The sequence below is a fragment of the Pseudophryne corroboree genome, chromosome 2 (genome assembly GCF_028390025.1).
Source record: "Pseudophryne corroboree isolate aPseCor3 chromosome 2, aPseCor3.hap2, whole genome shotgun sequence".
Lineage (NCBI taxonomy): Eukaryota > Metazoa > Chordata > Amphibia > Anura > Myobatrachidae > Pseudophryne > Pseudophryne corroboree.
This window is the reverse complement of record NC_086445.1, coordinates 38,792,939-38,806,674: the sequence shown is the minus strand read 5'-3', so window position 1 is coordinate 38,806,674 and position 13,736 is coordinate 38,792,939. Positions and strand designations below refer to the sequence as shown.

The following is a 13,736-nucleotide window of genomic DNA, read 5'->3' as shown; positions in this document are numbered from 1 at the left end:
TTCATGCTCGTTGCCAGGGGTCTCATGTTCGTTGCCAGGGGTTTCATGCCCTTGGTTCCATGCTCAGTGCCAGTGGTTTCATGCTCGTTGCCATCGGTTTCATGCTCATTGTCAGGGGTTAGTGACACGTGGCAATGGGGCACTTTTATATCAGCTATATATCGGCACTTTATACCTAGTTGAAAGTGTCAGCAGAGGCCGGAGCAGGGGAGGGGGCCTTCACTAGTTGTGGAGAGAGTGCTGTGGGGCTCTGGCTGCCATGCGTCAGGAGGACGGGGATCGAGTGGGAAGCTCTGGCAGCGGGGCAGAGAGGAGGAAGCAGTAGGAGCTGCACGCTGGGATCTGCTGCAGCTGGGAGTCCGGGCTCACGGCTTCTGGTGCTGCGGGGTAGTATTTAAAAAGGGAAATGAATTGGGGATGGCGGTGATTACAAAGAAATAGATGGGGTGGGTGGCTCAAAGGCACATAGGGTGGTCAGAAGCACACAGGGTTAGGTGACACAGAAGAACACATGGGATGAGGTGTCTGCGAACACAAGGGGAGGTGGGTTCAGATAAGCACATAGGGGAGACAGTTAGTGGCACACATGGAGCGGTGGGCGCCGAGGCACATATGGGGAGCAGTTCAGTGGCACACATAAGTAGGTAGGTCAGCGGCACAGGGGGGTTAGAGGACAACTATGGGAGAGGGTAAGAGGCACACTAGTGAAGGTTCTGTGTACCTCTAATACTGTACAAGCATGGGAGGAGGAAAATAATGGAGGAGAGTTAGGTGGGGACACATGTAAGTAGAAGGAGTGCACCAGCAGAGGTAGTCTCTAAAGTAAAGGGTCCTGTGAGAGGGGAGCCAGGGGGGGAAATAACTTCCATGCCCCCATATTATACTGGTAATGTAGCCTCTACTGAACACTGTCTGTGACAGTATGTCAGTGTGTCAGGCAGGGGAGCCGCAGCACTGATGGCCCGAAAGCAATCTACATCTTAGTCACAGAGGCCGTAGCAGGGGAGGGGGTCTTCACTAGTTGTTCTGCCGAGATGAGGAGACGAGGTGCGGCTGCTGGAGGGAGTGCCGCGGGGCTCTGGCTGCCATGTGTGAGGAGGATGGGAGGCGCTGGCAGCAGGGCAGAGAGGAGGAAGCGGAGGGAGCTGCACGCTGGGAGTCCTGGTGTGATGACGACTTCCAGTGCGGCGGCAGTGGGGGGGGGGGGGGCTACGGACCCACTGCACTCCCTGAGCGGTAGTGGGGACGGGAGCCGGGGAGCGCAGCACCGAAGATCGGATCGGAAGAGAGATCCGATCTGTGGTGTGGCAGGGGGGCCCGGGGTACGTACATGCAACCTGCGGCCCCACAGCCCTTGCAGCTATAGTGATAAATCACAGGGGGGGCACGTGCCTGGGTGCCCCCCCCTGGATCCGCCACTGAACACGCCTGCGTTTTTCCAGACACTCCCAGAAAACGGTCAGTTGCCACCCACAAACGCCTTCTTCCTGTCAATCTCCTTGCGATCGCCTGTGCGAAAGGATTCTTAGTTAAATCCATCGCTCAGCAACGATCCGCTCTGTACCCATGTCACGCGTCTTTGCATTGCGGTCCATACGCATGCGCAGTTCTGACCTGATCGCAGCGCAGCGAAAAAACCTAGCGTGCGATCAGGTCGGAATGACCCCCAGAGTCAACAATGAAACAGTGACACATTATTTTATTTTTAATTCATGTAATTTACATTAACGATGATAAAACAATAATCCTTTGTAACTAACAAGCAGAACAGTGCCGCGACGTCCCGCAGAGCCTGATGTTGCATTTAGACATCCCATATTTATTACATGGTGTTTGCAATGTTTGGGATGGTGGCTCATGTGATAACGCGGTGAGGTTTGCTCATAGACTCCTGGTAATATGCTACCTGACCCTTGTAACAGCTATTGCGCCATACTGCCGAGATAAGTGTATATTATACTACACGGCGTAATGTCAGAATCAGGTGTAAGCCGGGCAGTGACCATGTAAACACAGATAAGTCGCAGATGATAATGCAGGTAAATCTCCCCTGATCTCAGCCTGTCTATAAATAGTCACCTATTACTGCTCATATTACGGGGCTGGGAGCTCCACGATAGGGCTGTAATCTCAGCTGCACCCGCATCGCCGACTGAGGTAAAATTGAGTTTTGCTTGGAAATTTTGCACATTCCAATTTTTTAAAAATTAAGGACACAGAGGAAGCATGTTATATATGTGTAGGAACTAGAAGTGCGCCTAGGTTAAGGCAGAGTTGGCAAATATCTAGAGAGGTTGAATCCTAATGAAATGACAATCTCTATTCTAATGACTATTGGGCCGTCACATAAAATGGCTGCCACCACTGTCTACATATCCATCCTCCTTCTACTCTGCATATATACATCATGGATCCCGTCTGGAAAGCGTTATATTTGGGTTTGACAAGGGTCCTGTCTGGGATTAGAATTTTCATCAATATACCCTCATTTTGTTATCCTTTTTTTTAATCTGAAGCCGTATGAAGGGTGACAGCCATTATTCCAAATGCTTCTTCCTGCTGTTATCGTGCCCCATACACCGCCATGCGTCCTGCTCTGCATGGCTCATCTGATAAACCGTAATAATTCCCGACCCTATCTGTAACCACATGCTGACAGAATATTATGAGTGTGGATCATAGGGACGACAGTCATTAGTACGACCGCTATTGGTCGACAGTGACTATGTCGACACCTGAAATAGGTGCGACACGGTCATTAGGTCGACATGGAAAAAGGTTGACACAAGTTTTTTGGGGGGGTTTGTGTCGTTTTCTTCGTAAAGTGACCGGGAACCCCAGTTAGTGCACCGTTTCTCCTCGCATGGCGAGCACGCTTCGGAAAATGAGTGTTGACCGAGGTGCTGTCTAAAGACCGGATACCGAATATTATACTATGGTCCCTACGGTATCCGTTCAGATGGTCGACCATGTTATGGTCGACAGTCATTAGGTCGACCACTATTGGTCGACATTGACATGGTCGACATGGACGACACATGAAAATGGTCGACACATGAAAAGGTCGACATGGGTTTTTTAACTTTTTTTCCTTTTGGGGAACTTTTCCATACTTTACGATCCACGTGGACTACGATTGGAACGGTAATCTGTGCCGAGCGAAGCGAAGGCACCATGCCCGAAGCATGGTGAGCGAACGCGGTGCACTAATTGGGGTTCCCAGTCACTGTACGCAAAAAACAACACCAAAAAAAAGTTAAAAAACTCATGTCGACCTTTTCATGTGTCGACCATGTGTCCATGTCGACCATGGCAATGTCGACCAATAGTGGTCGACCTAATGACTGTCGACCATAACATGGTCGACCATTCATACCGGAACCGGTCCCTACGATGAAAGTGCCATATTACATCTTCACATAGCTGACTATTGTTATTATGTTACCCCTGTACCTATCAGGGCACTTTGAGGGTCTTCTGTCTAGCAGGGAAGGGGCAGGAATCAGCCCAGGAAGGAAAAAATAATAAGTAAATACTCATTCCCATTGTATGATGCAGCACAGCAAAATATAATAATAGTAGTAGTTATAATATTAATGTCAACAGTAAAAATAAGGCTAATGTTAATAATTATAAATAATAAGAATAAAATGAGTAATGTTCATATTTACAAATAATGAAAATGTTAATAATTAAAAATAAGGATGCTGATGATAATAATAATACTAATAACAATAATAATAATAATAATAATAATAATAATTAATATCATGCATAAAACACAAAATGCACAATATAATTGTCTCTCAAAAACCAAAGATAAGCAACACCAGCCTCTTTTGGAGAACTACAAGTCCCAACAGGGCCCCTCACATGCAGACAGTTGAGTGCATTGTCTAGGGCTAGGCCATGCAGGTACTTGTAGTCCCACAGCAGCTGGACATTCCACACAGTGAGGAGAGATAACTAGTTTACACAACAAGTGTCACTGATGCTGCTGCTGCTGCTTTTCTGGAACGGACCAGAGCTGCGCGCTGCATGCCGGGAAGTGTAGTGTGTCAGCGGCCTCGCTCTGGCTCCTCCCAGAAGCCGGGACCGTCCTCGAGACTACAACTCCCACAATGCATTGCTTAATCCTACTGGAGCCTCCTGTGCTTAAATGTCCTGAGCCCATCACTGGGAGTGCAGTTATCCGGGGCACAGGTGTCTGCAGACAGAGCTCAGGTAGGGACTGTGCCAAGGGCTCAGCACAGAGCCTTCTGTTGTGTTTATTGTGTGTATTGTCTGCATTATAGTATAGCAGCTGTAGGCAAGTTGTGCTTCTCCAAGTGCTGTGGAACTACAAGTCCCATGCAAAGTATGCTGGGACTTGTGGTTACTCAGAGCCGCTGGTTGCATAGCTGTAGGTGTTATTGTGTAAGATACACTTACAGTGGTCACTTTGCAGCCTGTAACAAGTGTGTTGGAAACTCCATGTATGTGGATAATGGGAATAATACGTCTCACTGCAATCAGGGATGTAACACGGGGCGTGCCACCCAGGGACCAAGTCACAGGGACACCAGTTTGCAGGTTACCTTGGAAGTCGCCCCCTATGAAACTGAGGACACATTCTTAGGGTGCGCCTGGTGCCCATCTTCCTGTTCCCCTGGCACTTGTGTGACATCATGATGTCACTTGCGCAGGAGGCGGGGTTGTGTATGCTGATACAGGGCGCCTCTGAGCCCTGCTATACCTCTGATTGCAATCATTGCAATTCTCTGCCCATTTACTAAGAACACCGGGCCTAATTCAGAGGGTATGGGTCGTTGGGTCTACCCATCTTAGGTCGACAGTCATTAGGTCGACCACTGAAGGTCGACATTGCTGTTAGGTTGACAGGCAATAGGTCGACATGTACTAGGTCGACAGATAAAAAGGTCGACAGGAGTTTGTTTTTTTTACTGTTTTTGGTGTCGTTTTCTCCGTAAAGTGACGGGGAACCCCAATTAGTGCACCGCGTCCCCTCGCATGGCGAGCGAGCTTCGGGCAAGGTGCCTCGCTCCGTTACCGTTCCAATCGTAGTCCACGTGGATCGTTAAGTATGAAAAAATCCCAAAATTTAATAAAAAAATGTGAAAAACTCATGTTGACCTTTTTACCTGTTGACCTAGTACATGTCGACCTTCATTGGTCGACTTAATGACTGTCGACCTAATGACCGTATCCCAATTCAGACCTGATCGCTCGCTTGAGTTTTTTGCTCTGCTGCGATCAGATAGTCGCCGCCTATGGGGGAGTGTATTTTCGTCTTGCAAGCGTGCGATCGCATGTGCAGCCGAGCGGTACAAAAAAGTTTTGTGCAGTTTCTGAGTAGCACAGAACTTACTCAGCCACTGCGATCACTTCAGCCTGTCCGGGCCCGGAATTGACGTCAGACCCCAGCCCTGCAAACGCTTGGACACGCCTGTGTTTTCCCAAACACTCCCAGAAAATGGTCAGATGCCACCCACAAACACCCTCTTCCTGTCAATCTCCTTGCGATCGGCTGTGCGAATGGATTCTTCGTTAAACCCATCGCACAGCAACGATCCGCATTGTACCCATACAACGCGCCTGCGTATTGCGGTGCATACGCATGCGCAGTTCTGACCTGATCGCAGCGCAGTGAAAAAAACTAGTTCTGAATTAGCCCCAATTTTCTGCAGCCATTTGAGTTATCAAGTCATGTAACTATTCCCCATGAAACTGTTGTTGTTGTTGTTGTTGTTGTTAGTAACATGGGTTTCTGCTGAGAAATATACAATTTCTCTAACGTCCTAAGTGGATGCTGGGAACTCCGTAAGGACCATGGGGAATAGCGGCTCCGCAGGAGACTGGGCACAAATAAAGAAAGCTTTAGGACTACCTGGTGTGCACTGGCTCCTCCCTCTATGACCCTCCTCCAGACCTCAGTTAGAATTTTGTGCCCGGCCGAGCTGGATGCACACTAGGGGCTCTCCTGAGCTCTTAGAAAGAAAGTAATATTTAGGTTTTCTCTAACGTCCTAGTGGATGCTGGGAACTCCGTAAGGACCATGGGGAATAGCGGGCTCCGAAGGAGGCTGGGCACTCTAGAAAGATCTTAGACTACCTGGTGTGCACTGGCTCCTCCCACTATGACCCTCCTCCAAGCCTCAGTTAGATTTCGTGCCCGGCCGAGGTTGGATGCACACTAGGGGCTCTCCTGAGCTCTTAGAAAGTTATAGTCTTAGAATTTGTTATTTTCAGTGAGACCTGCTGGCAACAGGCTCACTGCAGCGAGGGACTAAGGGGAGAAGAAGCGAACTCGCCTGCTTGCAGCCGGATTGGGCTTCTTAGGCTACTGGACACCATTAGCTCCAGAGGGATCGACCGCAGGCCCAGCCTTGATGTTCGGTCCCGGAGCCGCGCCGCCGTCCCCCTTACAGAGCCAGAAGCAAGAAGATGGTCCGGAAAATCGGCGGCATGAAGACTCTGTCTTCACCAAGGTAGCGCACAGCACTGCAGCTGTGCGCCATTGCTCCTCTCACACACTTCACACTCCGGTCACTGAGGGTGCAGGGCGCTGGGGGGGGCGCCCTGAGGCAGCAATAAAAACACCTTGGCTGGCTAAAATACCTCAATATATGGCCCCAGGGGCTATATATGAGGTAAATACCCCTGCCAGAATTCCATAAAAAACGGGAGAATAGGCCGCGAAAAAGGGGCGGAGCCTATCTCCTCAGCACACTGGCGCCATTTTTCCCTCACAGCTCGGCTGGAGGGAAGCTCCCTGGCTCTTCCCTGCAATTCTACAGTACAGTAAGAGGGAAAAGAGAGGGGGGGCATTAAAATTGGCACTGTATACAGTATATTATATAAAAGCTATTAGGGACATAACTCAGTTAGTCCCTGTATATATATAGCGCTCTGGTGTGTGCTGGCATACTCTTACTCTGTCCCCCCAAAGGGCTTTTGTGGGTCCTGTCCTCGTTTAGAGCATTCCCTGTGTGTCTGCGGTGTGTCGGTACGGCTGTGTCGACATGTTGAATGAGGAGGCTTATATGGTGACAGAACAGAGGCCGATATATGTGATGTCGCCCCCTGTGGGGCCGACACCAGAGTGGATGGATAGGTGAAAGGTATTAACCGACAGTGTCAACTCCTTACATAAAAGGGTGGATGACGTAACAGCTGTGGGACAGCCGGCTTCGCAGCCCGCGCCTGCCCAGGCGTCTCAAAGGCCATCAGGGGCTCAAAAACGCCCGCTCTCTCAGATGGCAGACACAGATGTCGACACGGAGTCTGACTCCAGTGTCGACAAGGTGGAGACATATACACAATCCACTAGGAACATCCGTGACGTGATCCCGGCAATAAAAAATGTGTTATACATTTCTGACTTTAACCCAAGCACCTCTAAAAATGGGTTTTAGGTTTGGGGAGAAAAAACAGGCAGTGTTTTGTTCCCCCATCAGATGAATAAATGAAGTGTGTGAAAGCGTGGGTTCCCCCGTTAAGAAACTGGTAATTTATAAAAAGTTACTGATGGCGTACCCTTTCCCGCCAGGTGGATAAGTTACGCTGGGAGATATCCCCTAGGGTGGATAAGGCGCTCACACGTTTGTCAAAAAAGGTGGCACTGCCGTCTTAGGATACGGCCACTTTAATAGGTACCTGTTGATAAAAAACAGGAGGCTATCCTGAAGTCTGTATTTACACACTCAGGTACTAGACTGAGACCTACAGATAGTGCTGCTGCAGCGTGGTCGGTGACCCTGTCAAACAGGGATACTAGTTGGCAAACATAAAAACATATTAAAGACGTCGTCTTATATATGGGGGATGCACAGAGGATATTTTGCCGGCTGGCATCCAAAATAAATGTAATGTCCATTCTGTCAGGAGGGTATTAGAGACCTGTCACTGGACAGGTGATGCTGACTTAAAAAGCGCATAGAGAGCCTTATAAGGGTGAGGAATTATTTGGGGATGGTCTCTGGGACCTCGTATCCACAGCAACTGCTGGGAAGAAATAATTTTACCTCAGGTTTCCTCACAGACAAAGGTACAGTCCTTTCGGCTTCAGAAAAGCAAGCGGGTCAAATGGCGCTTCCTTTCTGTACAGAGACAAGGGTAGAGGGAAAAAAGCTGCACCAGTCAGCCTGTTCCCAGAATCAAGATTCTTCCCCCGCCTCCTGTGAGGCCACACCATGACGCGGGTGCTCCACAGGTGTAGTCAGGTACGGTGGGGGGCCGTCTAAAAAAAATTCAGCAATTAGTGGGCTCGCTCACAGGTGGATCCCTGTTTCTTTCAAGTAGTATTTCAGGGGTACAAGCTGGAATTCGAGATGTCTCCCCCCAGCCGTTTCCTAAAATATGCCTTGCTGACAACTCCCTCAGGCAGGGAGGCTGTGCTAGAGGCAATTAATAAGCGGTATTCCCAGCAGGTAATACTCAAGGTGCCCCTACTTCAACAAGGACGGGGTTACTATTCCACACGGGTTGGGGTACCGAAACCGCATGGTTCGGTGTGACCCATTTTATATTTAAAATCCTTGAACACAAAAATTCAAGTTCAAGATGGAATCGCTCAGGGCGGTTATTCCAAGCCTGGACGAGGGGGATTACATGGTATCCTGGGACATCAAGGATGCTTACCTGCATGTCCCCATTTACCATCCTCGCCAGGAGTACCTCAGATTTGTGGTACATGATTACCATTACCAAGTCCAGACACTGCCGTTTGGACTGGACATGGCACCGAGGGTGTTTTATCAAGGTAATGGCCGAAATGTTGATACTCCTTCAAAAAAAGGGAGTTGTAATTATCCCGTACTTGGACAATCTCGTTATAAGGGCGAGGTCCAAGGAGCAGTTGGTAGTCGGGGTAGCACTATTTTGGAAAGTGCTACAACAGCATGGTTGGATTCTAAACAGTCCAAAGTCACAGCTGGTTCCTATGACACGTCTACTGTTCCTGGGGATGGTTCTGGACATAAACCAGAAATAGTGTTTCTCCCGGAGGAGAAAGCCAAGGAGTTGTCATCTCTAGTCAGAGACCTCCTGAAGCCAAAATAGGTAGCGGTGCATCATTGCACGCGAGTCCTGGGAAAAATGGTAGCTTCCTACGAAGCAATCCCATTAGGCAGGTTCCATACAAGAACTTTTCAGAGGGACCTGTTGGACAAGTGGTCCGGATCGCATCTTTCGATGCATAGGCTGATAACCCTGTCTCCAAGGACCAGGGTATCTCTACTGTGGTGGCTGCAGAGTGCCCATCTTCAAGAGGGCCGCAGGTTCGGCATACAGGACTAGGTCCTAGTGACCATGGATTCCAGCCTTTGAGGCTGGGAGGCAGTCACACAGGGAAGAAATTTCCAGGGACTTTGGTCAAGTCAGGTTATTTCCCTACACATAAATATTCTGGAACTGAGGGCCATTTACAATGCCCTGAGGCCGGCAAGGCCTCTGCTTCAAAACCAGCCGGTACTGATCCAATCAGACAACATCACGGCAGTCGCCCATGTAAACCAACAGGGCGGCACAAGAAGCAGGATGGCGATGGCAGAAGCCACAAGGATTCTCCGATAGGCGGAAAATCATGTGTTAGCACTGTCAGCAGTGTTCATTCCCGGAGTGGACAACTGGGAAGCAGATCTTCTCAACAGACACGACCTCCACCCGGGAGAATGGGGACTTCCTCCAGAAGTCTTCCAATAGGATTGTACACCATTGGGAAAGGCCACAGGTGGACATGATGGCGTCCCGCCTCAACAAAAAGCTATAAAAGATATTGCACCGGATCAAGGGACCCTCAGGCGATAGCTATGGACGCTCTGGTAACACCGTGGGTGTACCAGTCGGTTTATGTGTTCTCCCCTCTGCCTCTCATACCAAAGGTACTGAGAATAATAAGAAGGCGAGGAGTAAGAACGATACTCGTGGATGGCCAAGAAGAGCTTGGTACCCAGAACTTCAAGAATTTATATCAGAGGACCCATGGCCTCTGCCACTCAGACAGGACCTGCGGCAGCAGGGGCCCTGTCTGTTCCAAGACTTACCGCGGCTGCGTTTGTCGGCATGGCGGTTGAACGCCGGATCCTGAAGGAAAAGGGCATTCCGGAGGAAGTCATTCCTACGCTTACTAAAGCCAGGAAAGAGGTTACAGCAACTCATTATCACCGCATATGGCGAAAATATGTTGCATGGTGTGAGGCCGAAAGGGCCCCAACAGAGGAATTTCAACTAGGTCGATTTCTGCATTTCCTGCAAGCAGGAGTGACTATGGGCCTTAAATTGGGTTCCATTAAGGTACAGATCTCGGCTCTGTCGATTTTCTTTCAAAAAGAACTAGCTTCAGTACCTGAAGTTCAGACATTTATAAAAGGAGTGCTGCAGAGTCAGCCCCCGTTTGTGCCTCCTGTGGCACCTTGGGATCTCAACGTGGTGTTGAGTTTCTTAAAATCACATTGGTTTGAACCACTAAAAACCGTGGATCTGAAATATCTCACGTGCAAGGTGGTTATGTTATTGGCCTTGGCTTCTGCCAGGCGAGTATCAAAGTTGGCGGCTTTGTCTTGTAAAAGCCCTTATTTGATTTTCCATATGGATAGGGCAGAATTGAGGACTCGTCCCCAGTTCTCCCAAAGGTGGTGTCAGCGTTTCACCTGAACCATCCTATTGTGGTGCCTAGGCTACTAGGGACTTGGAGGACTCCAAGTTGCTAGACGTTGTCAGGGCACTGAAAATATATGTTTCCAGAACGGCTAGAGTCAGAAAATCTGACTCGCTGTTTATCCTATATGCACCTAACAAGCTGGGTGCTCCTGCTTCTAAGCAGACTATTGCTCGTTGGATTTGTAGTACAATTCAGCTTGCACATACTGTGGCAGTCCTGCCACAGCCAAAATCTGTCAATGCCCATTCCACAAGGAAGGTGGGCTCATCTTGGGCGGCTGCCCGAGAGGTCTCGGCTTTACAACTTTGCCGAGCAGCTACTTGGTCAGGGGCAAACACGTTTGCAAAATTCTACAAATTTGATACCCTGGCTGAGGAGGACCTGGAGTTCTCTCATTCAGTGCTGCAGAGTCATCCGCACTCTCCCGCCCGTTTGGGAGCTTTGGTATAATCCCCATGGTCCTTACGGAGTTCCCAGCATCCACTAGGACGTTAGAGAAAATAAGAATTTACTCACCGGTAATTCTGTTTCTCGTAGTCCGTAGTGGATGCTGGGCGCCCATCCCAAGTGCGGTTTATCTGCAATACTTGTACATAGTAATTGTTAACTAAATCGGGTTATTGTTGAGCCATCTGTTGAGAGGCTCTATTGTTTCATACTGTTAACTGTGTTTCATATCACGAGTTGTACGGTGTGATTGGTGTGGCTGGTATGAGTCTTACCCGGGATTCAAAATCCTTCCTTATTGTGTACGCTCGTCCGGGCACAGTATCCTAACTGAGGCTTGGAGGAGGGTCATAGTGGGAGGAGCCAGTGCACACCAGGTAGTCTAAGATCTTTCTAGAGTGCCCAGCCTCCTTCGGAGCCCGCTATTCCCCATGGTCCTTACGGAGTTCCCAGCATCCACTACGGACTACGAGAAACAGAATTACCGGTGAGTAAATTCTTATTTTTTATTTTCAGTGAGATCTGCTGGCAACAGACTCACTGCTACGAGGGACCTAGGGGAGAGAAGCGAACCTACCTGCTTGCAGCTAGCTTGGGCTTGTAGGCTACTGGACACCATTAGCTCCAGAGGGATCGAACACAGGCCCAGCCTCGGTCGTCCGGTCCCGGAGCCGCGCCGCCGTCCCCCTAGCAAAGCCAGAAGCAAGAAGACGTTCCTGGAAATCGGCGGCAGAAGACTTTGGTCTTCATTAAGGTAGCGCACAGCACTGCAGCTGTGCGCCATTGCTCCCCAGGCACACCACATACTCCGGTCACTGATGGGTGCAGGGAGCTGGGGGGGGGGGGCGCCCTGGGCTGCAATATAAGTACCTTATTTGGCAAATTAACACATAATATAGCCTTTAAGGCTATATATGTGTAAAATCCCCTGCCATAACTGTATAAAAAAAGCGGGAAAAGCCCGCCGGAAAACTACATAGGGTAAAAAATAGAGGGGGGGCACTAAATTTAGGCGCAATCTGTGATATATAAGCAGCTATAAGGGGTAAAATCACTGTGTAGTGTGTATCCCTGTTTTATATAGCGCTCTGGTGTGTGCTGGCATACTCTCTCTCTGTCTCCCCAAAGGGCTTTGTGGGGTCCTGTCCTCAGTCAGAGCATTCCCTGTGTGTGTGCGGTGTGTCGGTACGGCTGTGTCGACATGTTTGATGAGGAGGCTTATGTGGAGGCGGAGCAGGTGCCGATAAATGTGATGTCACCCCCTGCGGGGTCGACACCTGAGTGGATGGATATGTGGAAGGAATTACGCGACAGTGTCAACTCCTTACATAAAAGGTTTGACAACATATCAGATGTGGGACAGCCGGCTTCTCAGCCCGTGCCTGCCTAGGCGTCTCAAAAGCCATCAGGGGCTCTAAAACGCCCGCTACCTCAGATGGCAGACACAGATGTCGACACAGATACTGACTCCAGTGTCGACGATGATGAGACTAGTGTACATTCCAATAGAGCCACACGTTACATGATTACGGCAATGAAAAATGTGTTGCACATTTCTGATATTACCCCAGGTACCACAAAAAAGGGTATTATGTTTGGGGAGAAAAAACTACCAGTGGTTTTTCCCCCTTCTGATGAATTAAATGAAGTGTGTGAAGAAGCGTGGGCTTCCCCCGATAAGAAACTAGTAATTTCTAAAAAGTAACTAATGGCGTACCCTTTCCCGCCAGAGGATAGGTCACGTTGGGAGACATCCCCTAGGGTAGATAAAGCGCTCACACGCCTGTCAAAGAAGGTGGCACTACCGTCTCCGGACACGGCCGCCCTAAAGGAGCCTGCTGATAGGAAGCAGGAGGCTATCCTGAAGTCTGTTTATACACACTCAGGTATTATACTGAGACCAGCTATTGCTTCAGCATGGATGTGCAGTGCTGCAGCTGCGTGGTCAGATTCCCTGTCAGAAAATATTGATACCTTAGACAGGGACACTATATTGCTAACCATAGAGCATATTAAAGACGCAGTCTTATACATGAGAGATGCACAGAGGGATATTTGCCGGCTGGCATCTAAAATAAGTGCAATGTCCATTTCTGCCAGGAGGGGTTTATGGACTCGGCAGTGGACAGGGGATGCAGATTCTAAAAGGCACATGGAAGTTTTGCCTTACAAGGGTGAAGAGTTGTTTGGGGATGGTCTCTCGGACCTCGTTTCCACAGCGACAGCTGGGAAGTCAGCATTTTTACCCCATGTTCCCTCACAGCAAAAGAAAGCACCGTATTATCAGGTACAGTCCTTTCGGCCCCAGAAAGGCAAGCGGGTTAAAGGCGCGTCCTTTCTGCCCAGAGGCAGAGGTAGAGGGAAAAAGCTGCAGCATACAGCCAGTTCCCAGGAACAAAAGCCCTCCCCCGCTTCCTCTAAGTCCACCGCATGACGCTGGGGCTCCACAGGCGGAGCCAGGTACGGTGGGGGCCCGTCTCAAGAACTTCAGCGACCAGTGGGCTCGCTCACGGGTGGATCCCTGGATTCTACAAGTAGTATCTCAGGGGTACAAGCTGGAATTCGAGACGTCTCCCCCTCGCCGTTTCCTCAAATCTGCCTTGCCAACAGCTCCCCCGGACAGGGAGGCA

The 13,736-nt window shown here is 49.5% G+C and overlaps 1 protein-coding gene across 6 annotated transcripts in view; it reads left to right on the top strand.

Moving 5' to 3' along the window:
• Positions 1 to 13,736, top strand: part of PLEKHB1 (pleckstrin homology domain containing B1) — a 210,709-nt gene that overhangs the window by 125,364 nt on the left and 71,609 nt on the right. Inside the window, exon 1 of one of the 6 annotated variants that reach the window (XM_063951183.1) lies at positions 4,119 to 4,224. The exons of 3 other annotated variants lie outside the window; for them this stretch is intronic. Coding sequence is in view for 1 of the 3 variants with exons in the window: in XM_063951182.1 (XP_063807252.1) it covers positions 6,389 to 6,487 (99 nt within the window). In the remaining 2 variants the exon portion in view is untranslated. Of the gene's footprint in view, positions 1 to 4,118; positions 4,225 to 6,281; positions 6,488 to 6,663; positions 6,801 to 13,736 lie in introns of those variants that run through there. 2 more of the 6 variants (XM_063951182.1, XM_063951185.1) reach the window with 2 other exon arrangements.